A 23,527-nucleotide genomic window follows, 5' to 3' on the forward strand; every position below is an offset into this window, starting at 1 on the left:
TAGAATTTAGTGATTCATCACTTACATTTAACACCCAGTGCTCATTCCAACAAGTGTCCTCCTTAATGCCCATCACCCATCTAGCCCATCCTCCAACCCTTCTCTCCCTCTCCTCTAACAGGAATTGAAGGAAATTTCTTCAACATCATAAAGGCCATATGAGAAAAACCCACAGATACCACTGTCAATGGTGAAAGACAAAAGCTTTCCCCCTCAGACAGAAGAAAAAGATGCTTGCCTTTTCTACTTGTATTCAACATGATATCAGAACTTCTACCAGAGCCATTAAATAAGAAAGAGAAACAAAAGGCATCCTAACTGTCAGAAGTAAAATAATCTTTTTTGTAGCTGATATAATTTTATATGTACAAAACTCTAAAGAATCCACAAAGAAAACCTGTTAGAAAAAAACTCAGCAAACTTACAAAATATAAAACCAAGACATAAAAATTAGTTATGTTTCTATTTAGCAGTAATAAAAAATCTGAAAATGAAAGTAATAATTCCTTCTACAGTACCATCCAAAAAGATGATACACTTAAGAATAAACTTAGACAAGACACTTGCTGTATATTACACAACAGTGATAAAAGAAATGAAAGAAAACAAAAATAAGAGGAAAGACATCCCACGTTCATGGATTGAAAGACTTAATATTGTTGACAATACCACCCAAAGCAATCTACAATGCAATGCAGTCTCTATCAAAATCTCAGTGATGTTTCAGGCAGAACAGAAAAACCCACCCTAAAAAAGTCATACAGAATCTCAAGGGACCACAAATTGCCAAAACAGTTTTGAAAAAGAACAAAGTTGGAGAACTCACACAGCCCGATTTCAAAACTTGCTATAAAGCTATGGTAATCAAAAAAGTGTGCTACTGGCATAAGAACAGATAGACTGATGGAGTAAATAGAGATCCCAGAAATAAACCTTCACATATATTATGGCTAACTGCATATTGACAAGTATGCCAAGACCATTCAATGGAGAAAAGACCATCTTTTCAACAAACAATGCTGGGAAAACTGGACATCCACATGGAAAATAATGAAATTGGACTCTTCTCTCATATCATACACAAAAGTTCACTCAAAATCAAAGACCTAAGTCTAACAGCTAAAAGTATAAAACTCTTAGAAGAAACCATAAGGGAAAAGCTTCGTAATGTTAGATTCAGCAAAAATTTCTTGACTATGACACTAAAAGCACAGGCAACAAAAGAAAAAAACAGAAAAACTGGATTACCAAATTAAAATTTTTTGTGGATCAAAGAATGCTACCAAGAGAGTAAAATGGCAGCCCACAGAATGGGGAGAAAAATCTGAAAATGATGTATCTGACAAAGGATTAAAATCCATGATGTATAAAGAACTCCTACACCCCAACAACAAAATAATCCAATTCAAAAACGGTCAAAGGACTGGAATAGGTCTTTCTCCAGAGAAAATATACAAATGGCCAATACACACATGAAAAAATGTATTCAACAATCTGAGCCATGTGGAAAATGCAAATCAAATCCATAATGAGATACAATCTATATCCTAAACAGCTATTACTTAAAAAAAAAAAAAAGTGTTGGTGAGGATATGGAAAAATTGGAACTCTTATGCATTGCTAATGGAAATATAAAATGGTGCAGCATTGTGGAAAACAGTTTGGCAGTTCTTCAGAAAGACAAACCGAATTATAATATAATTTAGCAATTCCAGACCTAGGTATAAACCCAAAAAAATTGAAAGCAGAGACTCAAACACTAGAACACCCATGTTTATAGTGGCATTATTCACAATAGCCAAAAGGTTGAAACAATCCAAGTGTCCATCAACATATGAATGTATAAACAAAATGTAGTATATACATACATTGAAATATTATTCAGTCATGAAAAGGAATGAAATTCTGATACGTTATAACATGTAAACATTATGCTAAGTGAAACAGATAAATTCATAAAGAAAGTAGGACAAGTTATCAGAGGCTGGGGGTGGGGAAGAAAAATGGGGAGTTATTGTTTAAGGGTTACTGAGCTATTTGGGATGGTGAAACAGTTCTGGAGATGAATAATGGCAACAGTTGCACGACACTTGGAGTACTTAATGGTACTGAACCATACATTAATGGTTAAAATAGTTAATTTTATATATGTTTTACCTCAATTTAAATATAAGACACTAAAAAAAATTCAATAAAAGAAATGTATGCAAGTCCTAACTTAGGGCCAAATAAGGCGACTTCCACAACTTATCTGGGGAGCCCGCAGAACATGGTACAGGGTTTAAGAGGACAGGTTCTGAATGAAGCTACACTACCCAGTCTAATCCTGGCTCCACCTTTCTGTAGCTGTGTGACCTCAGGCAAGTTGCTTCATCCTTTTGGTCAGAATCTCCAATCTAGACGAAAATACTAGTGTCCTTCTCACAGGATTGTTATAAAGATTAATGAGTTATTCACTTATTACTGCCCTTAGAATGAGTTAATTCATATGAAGCACTGACACAAAGAGATTAATAATGATGACTCATTGTTAGTAGCTAGCTAAACAAACCCATCAATCCACATTCAAAATTAAATATGAATGGCTTTGATATGAATTTATTTTGGTGTTCAAATTCAGAAAATTACCTAGTAATAATTAGTAAATTCTCAGATGTTCACAGTCAGAAACAGGTTTTATCATAGTATTTTGATGACAGTTCTACGTGCTTTCCTATTGCACAGATTTCATAAGGTAGCAAGAAACACATATATTAGGTATCCTTCACTGTCCTTTCCTTCTATATTTCACTAATTTGCATGATTAAGAGTTTCTTAAATTACTACGAATCATGAGAATTTCTTGTTTAAAGCTGCAGCTAAGAAACTTAAATTTATAGAATGTTGGTATTGGATTGTTCTAAAAGTCATACTAGGTACTCATTTCCCTTATACATTGCTACTTAAAATTTGAAAAAAATACTTGGTCTCTAAGGAATACTAAATACTTACCAACTGAAGATAGAAATCAGTAGGACTATTTATATGACAAACCATAACTGAAACATCTGTCATTTCTTTAGGCAAAACAGGTGGGTGATAATGTAAAGTCATATTTTTTTCAGAGTGGCTTCTTGGTGATTGCGACCTAAACCTAATCGAAAGCACAATCAAAGCATAAGCAAGAACCATTTTCTTCAAAGAATCTCTTCTCTGAGCAACTTGGTCTGAAGAAAAGACTTGTGCATATACTTATTTATCTACCAAGAGTATTCCCTTTCCAATTTCTCTTCTAATACATTTCTTGGTATTGTCTCCAATTATCAAACTAGGTTAAATAAGATGTCAAGTCTCCAAAGTCAACAATTGACCTTCAATTTTGTGTTGGAACATTTTTGAGCCAGGCCTGTTTCTTCTACTCAGATTCAAGGATTCTCCTCTTTTGAACAAAAACAAAACAAAACAAAAAAACAGTTTCTCATCTTTCAGTTACACTGATAACCACAGTTCATAGTAGCACCCAGGCCAGCTGAGGGTCTCCGTGGGCCCCCTCCAGCTCTAATACTACTCTTATTTCTCTACAATGAAACCTACTTGGGTCACTTCCAGAGTCATCTCCCCACTCGGACAAAAAGTTAGTATCTTCCACTATCTCTCTCAGTCGTCCTACTTTGTTCATCAGTGATGGGGGTGGGGGAAGAAACTTGAAGTATCTATTTTAGATTCAGACATTAAATACAGAGTGGGTGATCATGAACTTACTCTAAAGGGTAGAAAATTTAAGTCAGGCACTGTTAAACTGTAATTCTTAAAACCCTAGGGGAGCTGTCTGTGAAGTTATCAGGAGTCTAAAATTTGTTTCAGTTTCTACAATTTCTATTTTGAGTTGTAATTGAGTTTTAATTTCTTTATTAAATTATCTGAATGTCATTTTCTGACAACTAAGAAAACTAATAGCGTTTTTTTTAATCTCTTAATGTTCACTTCGGAGTCAGTCCATAGTTTTTAAAGGTAAATTCTGCTATTCCAATTTATAACTATAATCTCAAAAGTATTTGTTTTAATAAGTTACCTACCTTGCTAATTCCATAAAAACTAATGCATCTCTAAGAGACACAGGCATATCACTGCTTATTTGATTTGTTGGTGGTTTCTGCAGGTCTACAATAAGCACACCATCTTCTTCTCTAAAAACTTTCATTAAAACAGCCTTGTTATTTACCATTTTCAAAAATTCTACTTTAGCTTCTTCTCCCCAGCCTTCATTCTGTGGAAAAAGTAAAATTCCGATGTACTTAGTAATTATAATTAGTGCTAATGGTACAATACTCTGGATTTATCTTTGGTTTTGTTTTGTTTGGATTTGGCTTTATACAACCAAAGACTGCAAACTTGAGCAAAGGGACTCAACCATAGACACTAAACAACAGCTATGGTCATAAACCCAAGGTCGGTGCTTATGTATGCACAATATATGGATTTGTGTGTGTGTGTGTGTGTGTGTGTGTGTGTGTGTGTGTGTGTGTGTGCGCGTATGAGCTCTATGCCCAATATGGGGCTTGAACTCACGACCCCAAGATCAAGAGTCACATGTTCTGAGCCAGCCAGGTGCCCCTAGACCTTTGATTTTATGAACAGTCTCAAGGTGTCCATAAGCTATTGTACTTTAGAATTTAGTTTCACCTCTGAATATTAATACGAAGATTATAAATATTCTAAAATAAAACAAGTATTGCATAGTTTTTTTTCTCTTAAATGACAAATTCAAAAGGTAATTTTGAAAGTATAATGGGAGCCATGTAATGCAATCAAGATATCTGTAATCATCAGTTAACTGAGTTTCCGTTAACTAGGAATATAGGAGGTACATGCTACTTAAACAGTAAGGATAAGTATTCACTCATTTAAAAAAATTTTAAGTTGATCTTTGAATCTTTAAGTCCCCCCCACCATACCTAAAGTAAATTTTAAGAGTTAAAACTATACATTTCTGGTGTTAAGTTCTTTATAGATTTTAAATATTAATCCCTTATCAGATACATTATTTGCAAATATCTTCTCCCATTCAACAGGCTGCCTTTTCGTTTTGTTCATGGCTTCCTTTATTGTGCAAAAGTTTTTTATTTTGGTGTAGTTCCAAATATGTTATTTTTGCTTTTGTTTCCTTTGCCTGAGGAGACATATCTAGAAAAATGGTACTCTGGCCAATGTCAAAGAAATTACTATGTTTTATTTAGGACTTTTATGGCTTCAGGTCTCATATTTAGGAATTTAATTCATTTTGTGTTTCTTTTTGTGCATGGTATGAGAAAATGGTCCAGTTTCCCAGCACCATTTATTGAAGAGACGGTCTTTTCCCCATTGTATATCCTTGCCTCATTGGTCATAGATTAATTGATCTTATAAGCATGGGCTTATTTCTGGGTTCTCTATTCTGTTCCATTATTATTTTGATTAGTATAGCTTTGTAGTATATTTTGAAATCTGGAATTGTGATACCTCCAGCAGAGCTGTTGAATCGCTCTGTTGTATACCTGAAACTAATGTAACTGTGTGTGCCAACTGTGCTCAAATTTTGAAAAAGCTACATGTTTCTTAAAAAATAAAACCTCTTTCTAAAGGTTATAAAATTAAAGCCAACTCAGAAAGTGCCAAAAATTACAAAAGACAAAATTTAAACCAATTTTACCATTTTGAGGAAAACACCGCGTGTGATATATTTCCTTTTACTTTTTATTTATTCATTCTTCCAAATATATGTTGAATGCCTACTATGTGCTAGGTAATCTGCTATGTGCTGGGAATACAATGATGGGCAAAGACACAGACTCCTGCTTTCATAGATTTCATAATAATGTAACAGTTTAACATATATTCTTACACACAATTCCTGTGTGAGTTGTTGAGTCTTGCTGGGGAATAGACAATGCAAGTAAATATGCAAGTACTTATGCTTAAATATTTATGAAATTTTTCCTAAATACTGCAAAGTAATATGCGATATGGGCTACAACTAAGGAAAAAAGTGCCACAAAAATAGTAAAGAAATGGAAACTCACACTACACTATATTTAAAAATTTTTCTCTCCACATCTGACTCAAATTTAGTGGTTTATTTGGATATTTCATCTATCATTCCATGCATATATGCTTATTCAACTCAATTTCCCACTAAGAATATTTCTAATTATGGAACCTGAAGTTCATTTCCTTTTTTACTGGCACTGATAGTTTATTATGCAAAATGTACTTACAAGACAATTGGTGCCTCGAACTTACACTTTGCAATCTGACTGGTAATACATAGCTAAAATTGGAATATTTAGCCCCCAAAGAAGAAATAATTTAAGTCTCACTTACCGAATTCTGTGGAACAATGTCTTTCAATGAGCATGGCAGTGCTAACGGCTGGATGTCTTTCAGCAGCTCTTCAATATACGGTTCAGACTTCCTAAGAACTAGGCATAAGTCATTTATTACTATATGCTGCTCAGCAGTGTGTTCTGATCTTGCGTGGATATCACCAACTCTAGAAGAATTCAAGTGGTATTTATTGAAAATAATACTTGAAACACAAATTTGCTTTCCTCCATAAAAGGTATGCATTTCTTTTTTTAAAAATATAATTTACTGTCAAAACAGGTATGCATTTCTAAGGATAGTCTCCTTAAGCTGAATCTTCCAGAAAGTTATATTCTGATTCATACTTACTGCATAGCTTTAACCTAGTTTTTATAAGTACAGACATTGATTTTTCTCTATAGAATTAAATCTCAATTGACTTAATCTGAATTGTCTTTCATATTTCTATTTGGCTTAAATTTAAAGGGGATAATGATGTCCTCAAACAGAAATCTATTTATTTATAAAGCTATGACCATTAGATAGTGACCATTTTATAGTTAATAGTGGTCCTTACTAACATTTTCAGTTTTATTTTTATTTTATCATTTTTGTTTTATTTTCCTAGAAGACTGAGAGAAATATTTTTGAATACCTACGGTTAGACACTATGCCACTTCAATATGCACTGATAAAATTATAGAAGTCTGATTTAAAATTTTACTGAGTCATCCTGCAGCTAATTGTAATACTTTATTTAAAGGAAATACTTGTGTGCATCATTCCCTGTTTTGAAGCAACACAGAAAAGTACTTAAGTTTGGGTTACACCAAAAATCTCCTTTTACTGGCTCCTCACCTAGTAATATTGATAAATGATAATACTTTACTAATTTAGTAATTAGTAAAACAAATTATAGAGCCAAATTATATGCCTTAGAAGTGAAGAATGATAAATTACTCCTCTCTATCCCCATTTTCAATTTCCTTTATTCTTTAGTATCCCACCCCCATGATCAACAGGCCAGAAACATGTAACAACTATAAAACATCATACCCCGTAACAATTAGGACTTCAGAATTTCCAAAATCTACCATGAATATTTGTATTAGTGCAACTTCATGGACTGAGAATTTGGTTGGACTACAAAATTTTCTATTTTCACTTTCTATTGGAATTAATTCAGTGATAGTTCCTCGACACCACATTCCATTTTCAATACTGTTGACAAATATTCTTGCACCTAAATAATGAGGAAGACAAATCATTATCAGTATTTATGGAGAAAAATACCTAATAAGCTCTAACTTACGAACACATATATCAGTTTCATCACAAAGAAATCTTAATTGATTTATTTACTGAGGACATATACATGTCAGGTGCTATGAAAAAAATAAAGGTAGTATACTGTGACAGTTTCTGTTATATTGCTAAATAGGGAGCTAAAAACAAGGTTAGCAGTCTCTTATTGAAGACCTATGTTTTATGAACTATACCAAAGATGAATGAGACCATCCTGCCATCAAGAAGCTCAAGAAAGAAAAAAAGATGGGCAAATGACTGTACTTACAACAATAAAAATTTTCTATCCATGCGTGTGCACACATAGATGTACAGATATATAAATGCTGAAATCTGTAAAATACTTTGGGAGCATAAAGAAAGAAACAATTACCTTCTCTTGATAAAGAGGAATGAAAGTAAAGAAACAATGAAAGGTAGTATGTGACATGCCAAAATTAAATACACACTGGGAGTTCAGAGAAGGGGAAGATGAACCAAGGACATAGCAGCAGAGGAAGACCTTAGGGAGAGATCAGATGAATTACAAATTAATAACCAGGAAAAAAGGTCAAGAAAGAAGGAGGCCTGAATCTGAATGCTCACTATGATCTCAGTGATGTTCTCAGTACATTACGTTTGGATTTACTTACTCCACACAACAACCCTACGGAGATGGTGGCAAAGAGGTAGGAGGAGAATCCAGGTAGTCTTAGAGTCCATCCTCTTAACAACTAAGTTACCTATCGGAGATAAACTGGTAGATCTGACCACTGATTATATACAGAGGGATCCTGTATAATCCCCTCTGGACATGCTAATAAATATAGGATAGTTGAGAGGCACATTAGGGCAACCTTTTAATTTTAGTTCTAACCAAAATGTTTATTTGGCCTAAAGATTATCATCAACCTTTCTCTTATGTCGATGTACCACGTAACCAATTATTTTGGCTTAAAGATTATCATCAACCTTTCTCTTATGTCGATATACTACATAACCAATTATTCTTAGTTTTAAACTATACACTATTAAACCATTCTTTTAAGTTTATTTATTCATTTACTTTCAGAGAGAGAAAGATAAGGCACATGCATGAGAGGGAGAGAGGGAGAGAGGGAGAGAGGGAGAGAGGGAGAGAGAGAGAGAGAGAAAATCCCTGCACTAGTGCAGAGCCTGATGTGGGGCTCGAACTCCCGAACCATGAGATCATGACCTGAGCTGAAATCAGGAGTTAGACACTTAACTGACTGAGCCATCCAGGAGCCCCAAACCATTCTTTTTTGATAGGTAAGTTAAAAGACTATTGAAGACATTTGTTGTCCTTTGCAGTGAAGAGCATATGTAGGAAAAAGGAACAAAAGGATATCCTCCTGAAGTATCATTTCACATTTCTTCCCTTATCACTCATTACTCAAAATATAGGTACTTAAGTCATGCAAATTTATTTGCCTTGAAATAATAATTGTCCTTAATTGAAAACAATGAATGAGTTTTTGGCCTTTTTAGAAAATTTTCTGAATCTAAGCTGAACTCTTTCGGACATGTATTAAATTTTAGAGAATTACTTGTAGCCATAAAAGTTAAGTTTAATACAACATTTCTTTCTTCTTAGATACTTAACAGTTAAAAGTTATCTAAAGTTAAAAATTACTATTAATTTTTGTCAGAAGTATACGATAATCCTAATTTTTGAATATTCTGAGAAGCTACACAGATAAGCTGAGAGTTAGTCACACTTTTAAAGTACTATATAACTAAACAGGTAATACTTTTTGGTATTATACATAGGCATTGATTGCTATTAATAGATGGTTTTCTCACTCTGTTAGTAAATCAAACAAATAATAGCTTCGTCTTATTATAATCAAATTTAGTCAATGTATTATAAGGAAAACATCTGCAATAAGACCCTAAATTATGGCAAATTACACAAACCCTCAGTGTGGGTACCCTCAAAATATACTACCCTCTGTGGGTCCTAGGAAACAGGTACCGGTGTTCTCCTGCATCTCATTTAAGTGCTTAATGACATCCTCAATATTCACATGTGGACAGCAAGGGACTAATAGCCACAGTACAAGGAATCGTGTTAGAGGCCAATTTTCCCTGGAGACAGGGAAGCAAACTACATAACCTGCGACGGGCTTTGTAATTTAAAAAAATAACTCCTTTCACTCTGTAATTGAGGTTTTATATATACTTCACTCAGCAGTCAATATTTAGCTAACTTACCTAAATAAAATTATATCACTACAAAACTTTTAAGTTTATTTTGAGAGAGAGCCAAAGAGAGCACAAATAGCAGAGGGGCAGAAAGAGAGGGAGAGAGAGAAACCCAAGCAGGCTCTGCACTGTCAACGCAGAGCCTGACACAGGGCTCGATCACACAGACTGTGAGATCCTGACCTGAGCCAAAATCAAGAGTCAGACACTCAACTGACTAAGCCATCCAGGCACCCCTCTTATAAAACTTTCATGCTTCTGGAACAAATCTGTATTATAAAAGGTCTATAAGGGTTAGCCTATAAGGGTTGGCCAAATACTATATAATATTTACATAAACTTGATATTTTAGCTCGGAGTAATATTTCATTACCTAGCTCCAAAAGGTCTGAAGGATCAAGGTGTAAACTCTTATTGCAAAACTGATCGACCTTCTTTTCCAGTACTGTTGCATCTTTAATTTGTGAATACTTCCGGACATAAAAGTGGCAAGGATGTATTACATGGCTTACAAAAACTAGCTCTGGAGAACCTAGATAAGAATATTTAACCCATATTAACAAATCATAAGTTAGGAATGAATTCACAAAAACTGAATGCAATATCCTCTAAAAGAATATTAAGTGTCTTGTGGCATTGAAAACTCTAGAATACTTAAGCCCCACAAAAAGAAGTCCAAACCCAAAATAGTAACTAGACTGATAAAGTTCCCACTATCAACATTAAATCCTTTAGCATAACCTGAACTGCAACTATTTTATTTTACATGCCAGGTATGTTAAGTGGAATTGTAGTTCACGTGGTGGTTAGATGCTGAAGTCAAGATATGCTATAACTCTATCATATTACAACAAAACATCAGTTTATTTATGGATATTTTGGAACTCAGAACTCCATTGATATTAAATAAACTTCTTGCATATCCCAAAAAATCCTGTTTATACTATATCCAAAGAACTAATAATTAGCTCATAGATACTCTGAATCACAAATCTTACCTGGCTAGAAAGGGGTGAAAAAACATCTGGGCAAAACCAAATACTAAGCACCATTTAGGGGAAGAGATATATGTTTTGGTGGAAGCTGGGGGTGGTAGTGAGGGTAGAATAAAAGAAAAAAATATTCTGTATACAGCAGTAATGAAGCCAAGTGTAGCTACTGAAAAGATGTTCAGAATATAATGTTACAAAAAAAAAAAAAGGAATTAAAAGAACAGAACAGTGTGCACGGTGTGCTATGTTTTTGTATAAAAAAAAGTTAGAAAAACAATATATGTGTATTTGTATATGCATAAAGAAACTGTGGAAGGGAAAGAAGGACCGAATGAAATGGGAACAGTTAGGTAAAAATTTCACAGTATTTTAATATATAATTTTTGAACAATGTAGATGTTTCATTTAGTAAAAATGTTTAAAACTCAAAAACTAGGAGGAGTGGAATTGGAGACAGTCAAGTATAGACAGATGATAAAAACTGAACAAATGGATCACTTTAACTATCCAATACAGATCACAAAGAATAATATCCATATTGAATATGGGGTAAAGAGATAAATATGTGTAACTGGGGAGACAGTTGACAGAAGTGTTATAAATTTCAGAAACATTTTTGCCAATAACAGCCAAAACCTTTAATATTCAAAAGGAAGAAGTTTTAGTTGATAGTAATATTCATTTTACTCACTGCCTTCATACTATGTAAGAGTTACTTTACGTACAGCAAACTCCACAACATCAAGTTCAGAGTTGTTAAAGTACCTGCTTTTAATCCAAAAGCGGAAGATGATTTTTTCTGAAAAGGCTTTTTTGGATCTCTAGGTGTTTCCACAAGATAATCTGTCAAGCGTGCTTCATCAAAATAGGAAATAAAGGCAATTGTACTAGTTTTATTAAGTTGACAATGGTATACTACTGTTTAAAAAGCTGTACTTGAATTGGCAAAATACTGGAATGGTAAGACTCCTTGTTATCAGTAGGTAAAGTCATAATAGATTTCTTAAATCACTGAGATTTCAGTGATAATAATACAATGGAAACAACTGAAAACATGCTCCTCCTTTTTTTTTTTTTTTTCATTCAAAATGTCATTCTGCAGAATCAACCAATGAAACAGACTGAGAAGTGATGGATAACAGATCTCTTAACTCACTGAGATTTCAGTGATAAAAATACAATGGAAACAACTGAAAACATGTTCCCCCCCAACCCCCCCACCCCCCGCTTTTTCATTCAAAATGTCATTCTGTAGAATCAACCAATGAAACAGACTGGGAAGTGGTGGGTGGAAGAGAACTAAAATGGAACTTGAAAATGGTCCTTAAGAAGACCAGTAATATAACTACACAGTAGTAGTAGTTAATGGGGAGAATACAACAGTGTAAATCTAATCAAAGTATTATGATACATTGAAATGTTACAAAATAGATGCTATTATATTCATGACAGATTTTATTTCAGATTATGTAACAGGTTATATCTTTAAAAAATTTTTTATAACATTATATCTCAGAACAAAGATTTAGGAGAAGCTATTCTTTAAGGACAAAGACATGAGATCGTTTCTACAAGTATCTTCATTTTTTATATAAGGTTTATGTGTAGAACACCAAAAAGTCAAATACTTCAATTAAACCAAACATTAAATTAACATCTTAGAGTTTAGATTATTGCATTAAAAATAAAAATTATCCTAACTCTGGAAAATGTGAAAGCAGGGACAAGGAATTAATGGATGTTAACTCATAATGAAGGAGGTATAAGATAACAGCACTATGTTTCTATTAAGTATAGGGACTAATTTTGTTTCTAATTACAGACACATCGTTTCCTTGCTTTTGTATTTTCACTCACTTTCCAGGTTTTCTTCAATAATTTCTTCAATTATCACATCAGGGCTAGATCCCATCTGAGGCAGAATAGTAATGGTTTTAGGGGATGGTGTTGCAACAACCTCTTTCTGTGGCTGGAAATCTTCTGCTTCTAAATGCACATCATTGGTTTCCCATTGCAAAGAACATGGTGGGGCTTCATTAGTTAGGAAAGACACATCAATCTTTTTCTTTTCTTGTGATGGGTATGTATCATGACAAGAAAATTCCTTTTTATGATTATATTGCTTTTGAATATTCTGTTCCATTTCATTTTCTTGGGGATTACGTCTGTTTAAAAAATAGACAAGTATTAAGAACACTTGTGATGAGCACTGAGTGTTGTAAGTATGTGATAGATCACTAAATTCTGTACCAGAAACCAGTATTACATTGCATGTTAACTAACTGGAATAAATAAAAGTTTGGAGGAAAAAAATACATAGGCATATGGCTACTTTAAATTGTTTCATAAATTTTTTATATCTACATTCAAGTCATTTCCTATTCACATGACAGTTAATAAGGTGACACATATAGGAGTGTCTGGGTGGCTCAGTCAGTTGAGCATCCAACTCCTGGTTTGGCTCAGGTCATTATCTTGTGGTTCATGAGTTTGAGCCCCACATCAGGCTCTGTGCTGGCTGTGTGGAGCCTACTTGGGATTCTTTCTCTCTCCCTCCCCTGCTCATGCTCTCTCTCTCAAAATAAATAAACTTAAAAAAATACCATGACACATATAAAAAGGTAAAGCTGTATAGGTGCCTCAGAAGTATCTTTTACATAGCCTTACTGATGTATAATTTGCATAACATGAAACTCAATCATCTTTACTAAATTTACAGTTGTGCAACCATCACCATAATCTAATTTTAGAACATTTTAATCTAATTTTAGAACCCAGAAGGAACTTTTGCCCATTCCCAGCCCTAAGCAAACCTAAGGTTTTTTTTTTTTTTAATATGAAATTTATTGTCAAATTCGGTTCCATACAACACCCAGTGCTCATCCCAACAGGTGCCCTCCTCAATGCCCAGCACCCACCCTCAATTCCCTCCCACCCCCCATCAACCCTCAGCTTATTCTCAGTTTTTAAAAGAAACCTAGGGGTTTTAAAAGGTCAACAAGAGGTATAATCAATGAGAAGCTGAAGGAAAAAGTTGATACAGTCATGTCATAATCTTTTAGTCCTAAAATACAGTGAATATAGGCTTAAAAAAATCATTTTGATTTGGCTTAGCTGTTTGATTTTAAATTATGGTTATTTCTTCTAACTCCCTAGCTTAAAAATAAAGTATAGGAAACAGTGAAGGGTACAATCCTGAACAGATCATTAGAAATCTCCACCTAGCCTAAAAACCACCTTTAGTCTGAACCCTTAGGGAGGTATTATTTGGTAGCCACTAACCTACAGCTAATCGTTTATATGGTTGACTCCATGTTTTTCTATCTTCTTCACATATCCACATAGATTTCGGCTATCAAATCTACAAGTATAGAAATTCTATCAAAGAAATGAGATGGAGTCTCAAAAAGCTTGTCTTTTAGTTAACCCATTACGAATTTAGCTTCATCACAGATCATCACTGAGAAAACATTTTAGGGCTGGAAGCAGATTGTGTTCTACATGGAAGACTACCTGACTGTGAAGACGGGCAAGGAGATCTTTGGCACCATTGGCATGTGGCCCAATGCCAAGAATAATCGCGACCTGGACTTCACCATCAATCTGCACTTCAAGGGCCAGCTGTGCGAGCTGTCCTGCTCCACTGACTACCGGATGCGCTGGGGCGGCATCCGGCTTCTGCCACCCTGGCCGGGCTGGCCCTGCACGGGCCCAGGGGCTGCGGCATTCTTAGGCAGTTTGGGGGCTCCCTCTTCCTTTCCTTCCCTCTCTCAGAAGGGGGTTTTAGGGGCCTGGGCTGGGAGGAGGGGGCACATCGTGACTGTGTTTTTCGTAACTTATGTTTTGATATGGTTGCATTTATGCCAATAAATCCTCAGCTGGGATGGGTAAATAAACAAATAAATAAATGGCATTTTAGGGGTGCCTGGGTGGCTCAGTCGGTTAAGCGCTGGACTCTGGTTTCAGCTCAGGTCATGATCTCATGGTTCATGAGTTTGAGCCCTGCGTTGGGCTCTGGGCTGACAGCACAAAAGCTGCCTGAGATTCTCTCTCTCCCTCTCTCTCTGCCCCTCCTCTGCTCTGTCTCTCAAAATAAATAAACTTAAAAGTAATTTTTTTAAATAAAAAAATAAAAAGAATTTTAGAAACAAGAACTAACAAGGCCAATTAGATTCAGCAATGACACATTATCTGTTTCTTCCAACAAAAGGTATGCTTTGAATACACGTTGAATTCAAAAGATATGTATATCTGAGGATATGTATATGTACACAACTTTGCAAACCACACATTCCTTGTTATAACAACTCTCATTTGACCTGGGATATTTAACACTGTCCACCAAGTCCAGTCTCAAACTCCTCCTTTGACTTCTAGAGCACCACTTGCTCCCATTGGTTCTTCAACCTCTGCCTACTCCTTCTCAATCTTGTTTTGTTTTGTTTTTGCAGGTTGCCCTTTTTCAGTTTTAAAATTTAATATTTTTCCAAGGTACTGTCCTTGACTTATGTCAGTACCTACTCTTACTGGGCAAACCCACTGTTTAATTACCACCTGTAATAAGTAGAAGCAGATTACAGTGTACTTTCTCTTAAAACAAGGAAAAAATTTAAGACTACTCTGAATTAAATTTAAAATCAAAACAAGATATATGCAGACTCTTAAAGAGACAGAATAGCTTTTGATACTAAAAATGTTCAACAGTGACAATATTCAAGTTATGGAAATATCTAGAAGAATGTATTCATTGCAAAGACTGATGATTATCCATGGAAGCACAAAAGTAAGGTCACAGACAAATATGGTACAGGGCTCCACACCTGGGGAAAGATGCCCTGAGCCCAAGGACTGGCACTCTAGACCTCTGGCAGGGTCTTTCCTCTGAGGTAAGAAATGTGCTATCTAAGCCTAATGCTACTAAGCTACTTGATTAATCTTTTCCCCTTTATTTCAAACAAGACTGCAAACAAAGAAATTTTTGATAATTTCGCTTCTTATGCCTGTCTGGACTAGAAACGGATCCCAACACAAGTATCCTAGTCCCTGTGGCAATTGTATTTGTCCATTAAGTTAATAAACTAGCATTCTGGCTGAACTGGCATTCAGTTTTGTGAATTTGGCTTACAGGAGTTTACCTGGCTTAAAGCAGATCTGCTCATGTCTGTTCCTGACCTTTTAACACTGTGGGCTAAACTCTAGAAGGTAATGAATGTGATGCTTCCTGAGGGATGATTTCCCCTGGACACATAACACTTAAAATTGAATGAACTTATTTTCTTTCGGTGGGTTTCTAAACCATCTGTATTCTGACTAATCCTAAACCTAGAATCAAGTTCAAGATCTCTTCTTAAGTTTTAGCACATGTAGCTAACTGCTCTCTGGACATTTTCCCCCATACATCTCATCAACAACAGTAACTCAATATGTCTACTATCCCCAACTCCCAAATTTTCTTCTTGTAGTCCCAATCTTGGTGAATACCAATCCATCAACTTAATCACCAAAGCCAGGCCTGTAAAGGATGCTTCTCTTTCCCTCATTTATCACACTCAAACAATAAGTTTTATCAATTTTCCCTACTTAGCATTTGTCATATCTATTGCTCTCTAGTGATACTACCTATGTTTGGTTTCTCATCATTTGCTGAGACTATTGATACAATAGCCCCACTGATCCTTCAGCCTCTAGCCTCATACTCCTTTCCAAATAATCCTCTAAATAGCCACCAAAGTTATCTTTTTAAAACTCAAACTAATTATTTTATTTTCATGTTGAAATCATCTTTTAGTGGTTTTCAACTGTCTATAGCTGTGCTGTCCAATAGAACTTTCCATGATAATGCAAGTGTGGGACTCTCCAACATGGTAGCTACTAACCACAAGTGGCTACTACTGAGCACCTGAAATGTGCTAGTACAATTAAGGAATCCAATTTTTCAATTTTTTTTTAAGTAATCTCTACGATCAACGTGAGGCTCAAACTCATGACCCCAAGATCAAGAGTCACATGCTCTACCGACTGAGCCAGCCAGGCACCCCTCCAATTTTTTCTTTTAACTTTGTTTTAATTAATTTGTGCTTAAATTTAAATGGGCACATGTGGTTAATGGATACCATATTGGATAACATGGATGTAGAAAAAAAAAGTCCAAACTGCTGCACAGCATACAAAGTCTTCAGGATTTAGCTTATATGTATCGTCTACCAAGTGAAATTATATATGCAGTTCCCTGAATGTAGTATGTTATCTCACTGACCATACCTTTCTTTCTGTTATGATGCATCCCTCCTTTTTGATTGCCTTTCCAATTGTTAGTCATTTTTCATAGATAAAATTTTCCTTTTCCCAAATCGATTGTTACCACCAAAAATGGACCATTCCTTTCCTTTGCATCTCCATTAAATTCTGTATATATTACTATCATAGCAATTATTCACTTTATTGTTTACATATGTCATCCTCTACTTATTGTAACTTCTCTGACATATATAATGTTTAGCATGTTAGTGCTTAGAACAAAATCAGTGTTCAATCCTGTCTGAACGAATGAATCTCAAAGATAACTTTCACATATATATCATTTAATACTGATTCCAGGTCGTTTCATTCTTAAATATCTCACACAGAATTTAATGGATAGAAACCGTTGCCCTTTATATTATTTTACAGCTTTTGAATCATACGTACAACACATCAATTTTCCTGTCTCTTAGGTAATTTTTCTGTCTCTTAGACTCTATCAGATATTAATGGCATGTTGCCATTCTTATACTTACTTTGTTAAGCTCTCAAATTCAATCTTTCCCATATTGTTGAACATACAGATGATCTCACTACAATTCATATTCAACCTGAAATAAAACACTAGCATGTAAGTAAATGTTCTAATCCAAGTTTATTACTTTCTCTAAAAGTCACCTGAACTGAACTATTACTTTCTATAAAAGTAAACTATTACTTCCTATACTTTTACTATTACTTTCTATAAAAGTCAGTTGCTGACATTAAACTCTAAAAGACAGAACATTTTTAAATGCTCTAATACAAATTTGTTACTTTCTTTAAAAGTCAGTTGCTGACATTAAAAACCCTAAAAGACAACAATTTTTTTCTTTTTCCTTTTTTTATATTTAATTTTTAAAATTTACATCTAAGTTAGTTAGCATATAGTGCAACAATGATTTCAGGAGTAGATTCCTTAATGTCCCTTACCCATTTAGCCCATCTCCCCTCCCACAAGCCCTCCAGTAACCCTCTGTTTGTTCTCCATATTTAAGAGTCTGTTTTGTTCCCCTCCCTGTTTTTATATTATTTTTGCTTCCTTTCCCTTGTGTTCATCTGTTCTGTGTCTTAAAGTCCTCATATGAGTATTATGCTAAGCGAAATTAGTCAGAGAAAGACAAATATCATATAACAATTTTTTTCTAATGTATAAGTTACTATTACATTATATGGTTGTTAATTTGGGAAACATTTGTGACCCAAATTTCAATTTATAATTGCTTGCTATTTAATAAATCTAGGCTCTAATACATTTTATACTTAATTGTTATGTTCTCCTGAGTTATAACTTCTTACCTGGGAGAATTCCTTAGTTTTAGAGTGCTAACTTTTAACAATTCACTCTCAAATGTTAATTTCAAAGTACGGATAATCTAAAATCAGAAGAGAAGTGTTACTCAGATGTGAAATTTTTAAAAAATAATTATCGTTAAAACAAATTAAGATTTTAGAATTAAAACTATATCCTTTAATAAGTGTTTTACTAATTAATGTGTTCAAGGTTTGATTTTAGGCATCCAATGAGAGCAAATCAAGTGTTTATGAATTTTTTCCCTAACGAAATTTAAAATCTTTTAGATATAAATAACAGATAACAACAAAAGACAGTAGTTAACAAATAGAATATAGTTATGTAATCACAGAAAATTCTGATCAGATTCACTCTGCACCTGCACTGCTACCCTCAAATGTCTTTTTTTGCCTCATCTTCTTAATGAATCTAACTAGGGAGAAGACCAAATCTTATCACTTTTTTACACCTCCTAATGCCTCATGTGTAATACAACTGGAGAGAGGCCTGACCAAGTAAGATGGTGGCAAACTCTTCACCCTTCACTTATAGACTTTGAAGGCAGATAAACCAATGGCTTCTATTTTATACCTCAGTTCTTCCCAAACACATGCTTATCTGTGGGAAATGAGGCCATGAGGATTCAAAGACAATTGAGTAGGATCTATATCCAAAGAGAGCAAGGTAGAACTCAGAAAAAAAGATCAATGGTTAACCCTGTCTTGTCAAACAATCTCATCAGAAACATGTTTTTATTTTTGCCCAACTATGCTCCCTAGGCACCTGGATAGATGACAGGACATACTGGACGCACCCTGTCTCTTGACCTGCATATTTGGAGAGGCAGGAAGAAGGGGGAAAAACCCTGAATGAGATCTTTAAGTTAAATTTTATCTTAGAGAGAGAGAAAGCAAGCAGAGCATGAGTGAGGGAGAAGGGGAGAGAGGGACGGGGGGAGAGAGGGACGGAGGGAGGGAGGGAGGGAGGGAGGGAGGGAGGGAGGGAGGGAGAGAGAGAGACTTTTTTTTTTTTTTTGAGAGACAGAGAGACAGACACTCTTAAGCAGGCTCCATGCTCAGCACAGAGCCCAATGCAGGGCTTGAGACTGTGACCCTGGGATCATGACCTGAGCCCAAATCAAGAGTCAGACGCTCAACTGCCACCAGGCGTCTTTTGAATTAAGTTTTTACGAGCTGACAGACATATCTAAATTCATATCATGAAAAGAAAAACGAGTCCCATTAAGTTTGCTGCCCTTATATATCCTCATTTTTTATTCAAATGTCTTAGGAACATCAATTTTCAACTCAATGTCACCCTACTTGCTTTCGGATTGTGTGTTATAAAGACCTTACTGAACCATTTCCCTAACTGGTAAATAACAAAAGGCTAAATAAATTAATGTTTGTCTTAGAATTCAAACTAAGAATTGAGGCCAAATAAATTAGGATAATCTAAAAATATATTCTTCTTAAGTCTTAAATAGTATATTCCAAAGCATGTAAAATAATACACTTCAGAAATAATTTATATTATGATCTATTAAAATTACCTGATTCAGGTCACAATAAGTCCTTAAAGAAGGTGCTGATTTTAACTCTATTGCTATCTTCATAGCTGCAGCCAAATCATTTTTTTTCTCTTCAATGTAGCTTTTAGCCATTATTACATTTGACAGATAATCATCTGTATTTCTTACTACTTCTTCACACAGGTTCTTTTTCCTTCATATAAGATCCCAAAATTATTTTACAGCATTTTATAAATATGCATATGAAAGTAAGTCTATAGTACGTGAGTAGTAACAAAAGGGTAATTTCACTAGTTTATGAACATGGTAAATGAGGCATTCAATTCAACTGAAATGTATTACAATTGAAAACTATGTATGGATAACTACAGAAAAAGCAGGATATAATTATCATGTCACAGAATTACAGAAGACAGACCCGAGATGATTCTACCTAAAAGAGAAATCCTATCTTGTAATCACTTGTGCCATTTCAAAGACCCATTTGTATTCATTTCTCAAAAGTGATGTGCCTTCACATTTTAAAATTTCCATCAACACACACATAACACATATACAATAAGATTTTATTTTTTTATTTTTTTAAATGTTTATTTATTTTTGAAAGAGAGAGAGCATGAGTGGGAGGAAGAACAGAGACAGAGGAAGACACAGAAATCAGAAGCAGGCTCCAGGCTCTGAGCTGTCAGCACAGAACCTGACACAGGGCTCCAACCCACGAGCTATCAAAGAAAAGCTCTGGGCCAGATGGCTGCACTGGTGAATTCTACGAAAAATTTAAAGAATTAACAACAATCCTCCTCAAACCCTTCCAAAAAATTGAAGGGGTGGGAACACTTTCTAACTTATTCTAAGAGGCCAGCATTATCAAAGCCATATGCAGACACTACAAGAAAACTACAAATATGATTTTGATTATTATATGCAAAATCCTCAACAAAATATTAGCAAATTGAATTCAGCAGCATATTAAAAGGAGAATACATCATGACCAAGTGGGATTTATTCCTACATTGCACAGATGATTCAACACATGAAAATCAACTAACGTTAATACCACAACATTAATACCACAGCAGAAAGAAGTGAAAATCCCTACATGATCCCCTCAATCGATGCAGAAAAAGGATGACATAGGGACACCTGGGGGGCTCAGTTGGTTAAACGTCCAACTTCAGCTCAGGCCATGATCTTGCGGTTTATGAGTTCGAGACCTGCGTCAGGCTCTGTGCTGACAGCTCAGAGCCTGGAGCCTGCTTCGGATTCTGTGTCTCCCCCTCTCTCTGTCCCTCCCATGCTCATGCTCTGTCTCTCTCTGTCTCTTGATAATAAATAAGCGTTAAAAAAATTTAGAAAAAGGATGACATATTTCAACACCCTTTCATTATAAAAACACTAAAAGAAGCAGGAATTGAGGGAGATTACATCAACGTAAAGGCTATATATGAAAAACCCACAGCTAACATTACACTAGTTAGAGAAAAAGCTGTCAGTTCTTCACTAAGATCAGAAACAAGATCAGGATGTGTTTTGGCCAATGCTATTTAACATATTATTGTTACGTTCTAGCCAGAGTAGTTAGGCAAAAAATAAATAAAAGACACCCAAATTGAAAAGAAGTTTAAATTATCTATTTTTGCACATGACATGATTTTGTATGTACAAAACCCTAAAGAGGCCATACATATACTAGCAGGGCTGATAAATGAATTTAGCAAAGATGTAGGCTACAAAATCAACACACAAAAACTAGACACATTTCTATACATTAACAGTCTGAAAAGGAAATTAAGAAAACAATTCCTTTAACACAAAACACAAAAGAATATAGTTAGGAATAAACAGACAAGGAGGGAACAGTCTGTACACTTATACACTATGCCAGATTACTGAAAGAAATGAAAGAAGACAAAAATAAGAGGAAAGACATCCCACATTCATGGATTGGAAGACCTAATATTGTTGACAATACCACCCAAAGCAATCTACAATGCAATGCAGTCTCTATCAAAATCTCAGTGATGTTTCAGGCAGAACAGAAAAACCCACCCTAAAAAAGTCATACGGAATCTCAAGGGACCACAAATTGCCAAAATAGTTTTGAAAAAGAACAAAGTTGGAGAACTCACACAACCCGATTTCAAAACTTGCTACAAAGCTACGGTAATCAAAAAAGTGTGCTACTGGCATAATAACAGACAGACTGATGGAACACAGATCCCAGAAATAAACCCTCACAAGATACGGTTAACTGAGTACTGACAAGCATGCCAAGACATTCAACAGAGAAAAAACCGTCTTTTCAACAAATGGTGCTGAGAAAAGACATCCACATGGAAAAGAATGAAATTGGACCCTTCTCTCATACCATACACAAAAGTTCACTCAAAATCAATCAAAGACTAAGTGTAACAGCTAAAACTGTAAAATTCTTAGAAGAAAACATAGGGCAAAAGCTTCGTAACATTAGATTCAGTGATGATTTCTTAGATAGGACACCAAAAGCACAGGCAAAAAAAGAAAAAAGTAAATAGAACTTTATCAATAACTTTCATGAAAAGGCAAAGAGTGAAAAGGCAATCCACAGAATGGGAAAAAAGTCTCTGAAAATGACAGATCTGATACAGGATTAATATCATTAATGTATAAAGAACTCCTACAACCCAACAACCCAACAACAAAATAAATAATCCAGTCCAAAAAAAGGACCTGAATAGACTTTTCTTCAAAAAAGATATATAAATGAGGAATAAATACGCACATGAAAAAATACTCAACATAACCAACCAGTCATGAGGAAAATGCAAAAAACCCACAAGATTAGTGTTTCATATTCATTAGGATATGATTATTAAAAAAACCCAGAAAACAACATTGTTGGTGAGGAAACTGGAACCCCATGTACTACTGGTGGGAATGTAAAATGTATAGCTACAGTGGAAAACTTTGGTGTTTCCTCAAAAAGTTAAACATAAAATTATCATATGGCACTAAACTGGACATTAAAAAATGACTAACAAGGTAATCTTTGTTATGTATATTTTCCACCATAAAAAAGTGTAAAATGCATGCACATGACTTGTAACTTAAATGTTATAATTAACGACCACATGTGATATCGATAATACCAATATGGCAGACTAAAGAAATCAACCTATTTCATTCATAGTATATTGAAGACTATGTCCGAGGCATCCTAATGGGATTAAAAAAAAAGAAAAAAGCACTAAGAGTCCATGGACAAATACTGTTACTAATTATATTACTTTTGGCATGTTGAAACTTTTATGATCCTATTTCTTGAATTGAAAAATGTGATTAAAAATTGGAGGCACCTAGGTGGCTCAGTTGTTTAGCATCTGACTCTTGGTTTTGGTTCAGGTCATGATCTCGGCTCAGGTGGTGATCTCTGTTTGTGGGATCAAGCCCCATGTTGGGCTCTGCTCTCACAGGGTGAAGCCTGCTTGGGATTCTCTCTCTCTCTCTCTCTCTCTCTCTCTGCCCCTCCCCTGTTCATGCTTTCTCTCTCAAAATGAATAAATGAACATTTTAAAAAATTAAAAAAAAAAGAAAAATGTGATTAAAAATTATTAAAGATCA

General features: G+C 34.8%; 1 protein-coding gene across 2 annotated transcripts in view; it reads right to left on the reverse strand.

Annotated features, from left to right (window-relative positions):
- Positions 1-23,527, reverse strand: part of RNF17 (ring finger protein 17) — a 112,434-nt gene that overhangs the window by 64,606 nt on the left and 24,301 nt on the right. Inside the window, exons 7-16 of one of the 2 annotated variants that reach the window (XM_078449838.2) lie at positions 19,949-20,120; positions 18,402-18,478; positions 17,600-17,674; positions 12,681-12,988; positions 11,589-11,678; positions 10,205-10,363; positions 7,378-7,564; positions 6,340-6,508; positions 4,056-4,246; positions 2,992-3,133 (exon numbers count right to left, since the gene is read on the reverse strand). In XM_078449838.2, the coding sequence (XP_078305964.1) occupies positions 2,992-3,133; positions 4,056-4,246; positions 6,340-6,508; positions 7,378-7,564; positions 10,205-10,363; positions 11,589-11,678; positions 12,681-12,988; positions 17,600-17,674; positions 18,402-18,478; positions 19,949-20,120 (1,570 nt within the window). The remainder of the gene's footprint in view (positions 1-2,991; positions 3,134-4,055; positions 4,247-6,339; positions 6,509-7,377; positions 7,565-10,204; positions 10,364-11,588; positions 11,679-12,680; positions 12,989-17,599; positions 17,675-18,401; positions 18,479-19,948; positions 20,121-23,527) is intronic. The other variant, XM_078449852.2, reaches the window with a different exon arrangement.

The sequence above is a fragment of the Panthera onca genome, chromosome A1, assembly GCF_046562875.1.
Source record: "Panthera onca isolate mPanOnc1 chromosome A1, mPanOnc1 haplotype 2, whole genome shotgun sequence".
In the NCBI taxonomy this organism is placed as follows: domain Eukaryota; kingdom Metazoa; phylum Chordata; class Mammalia; order Carnivora; family Felidae; genus Panthera; species Panthera onca.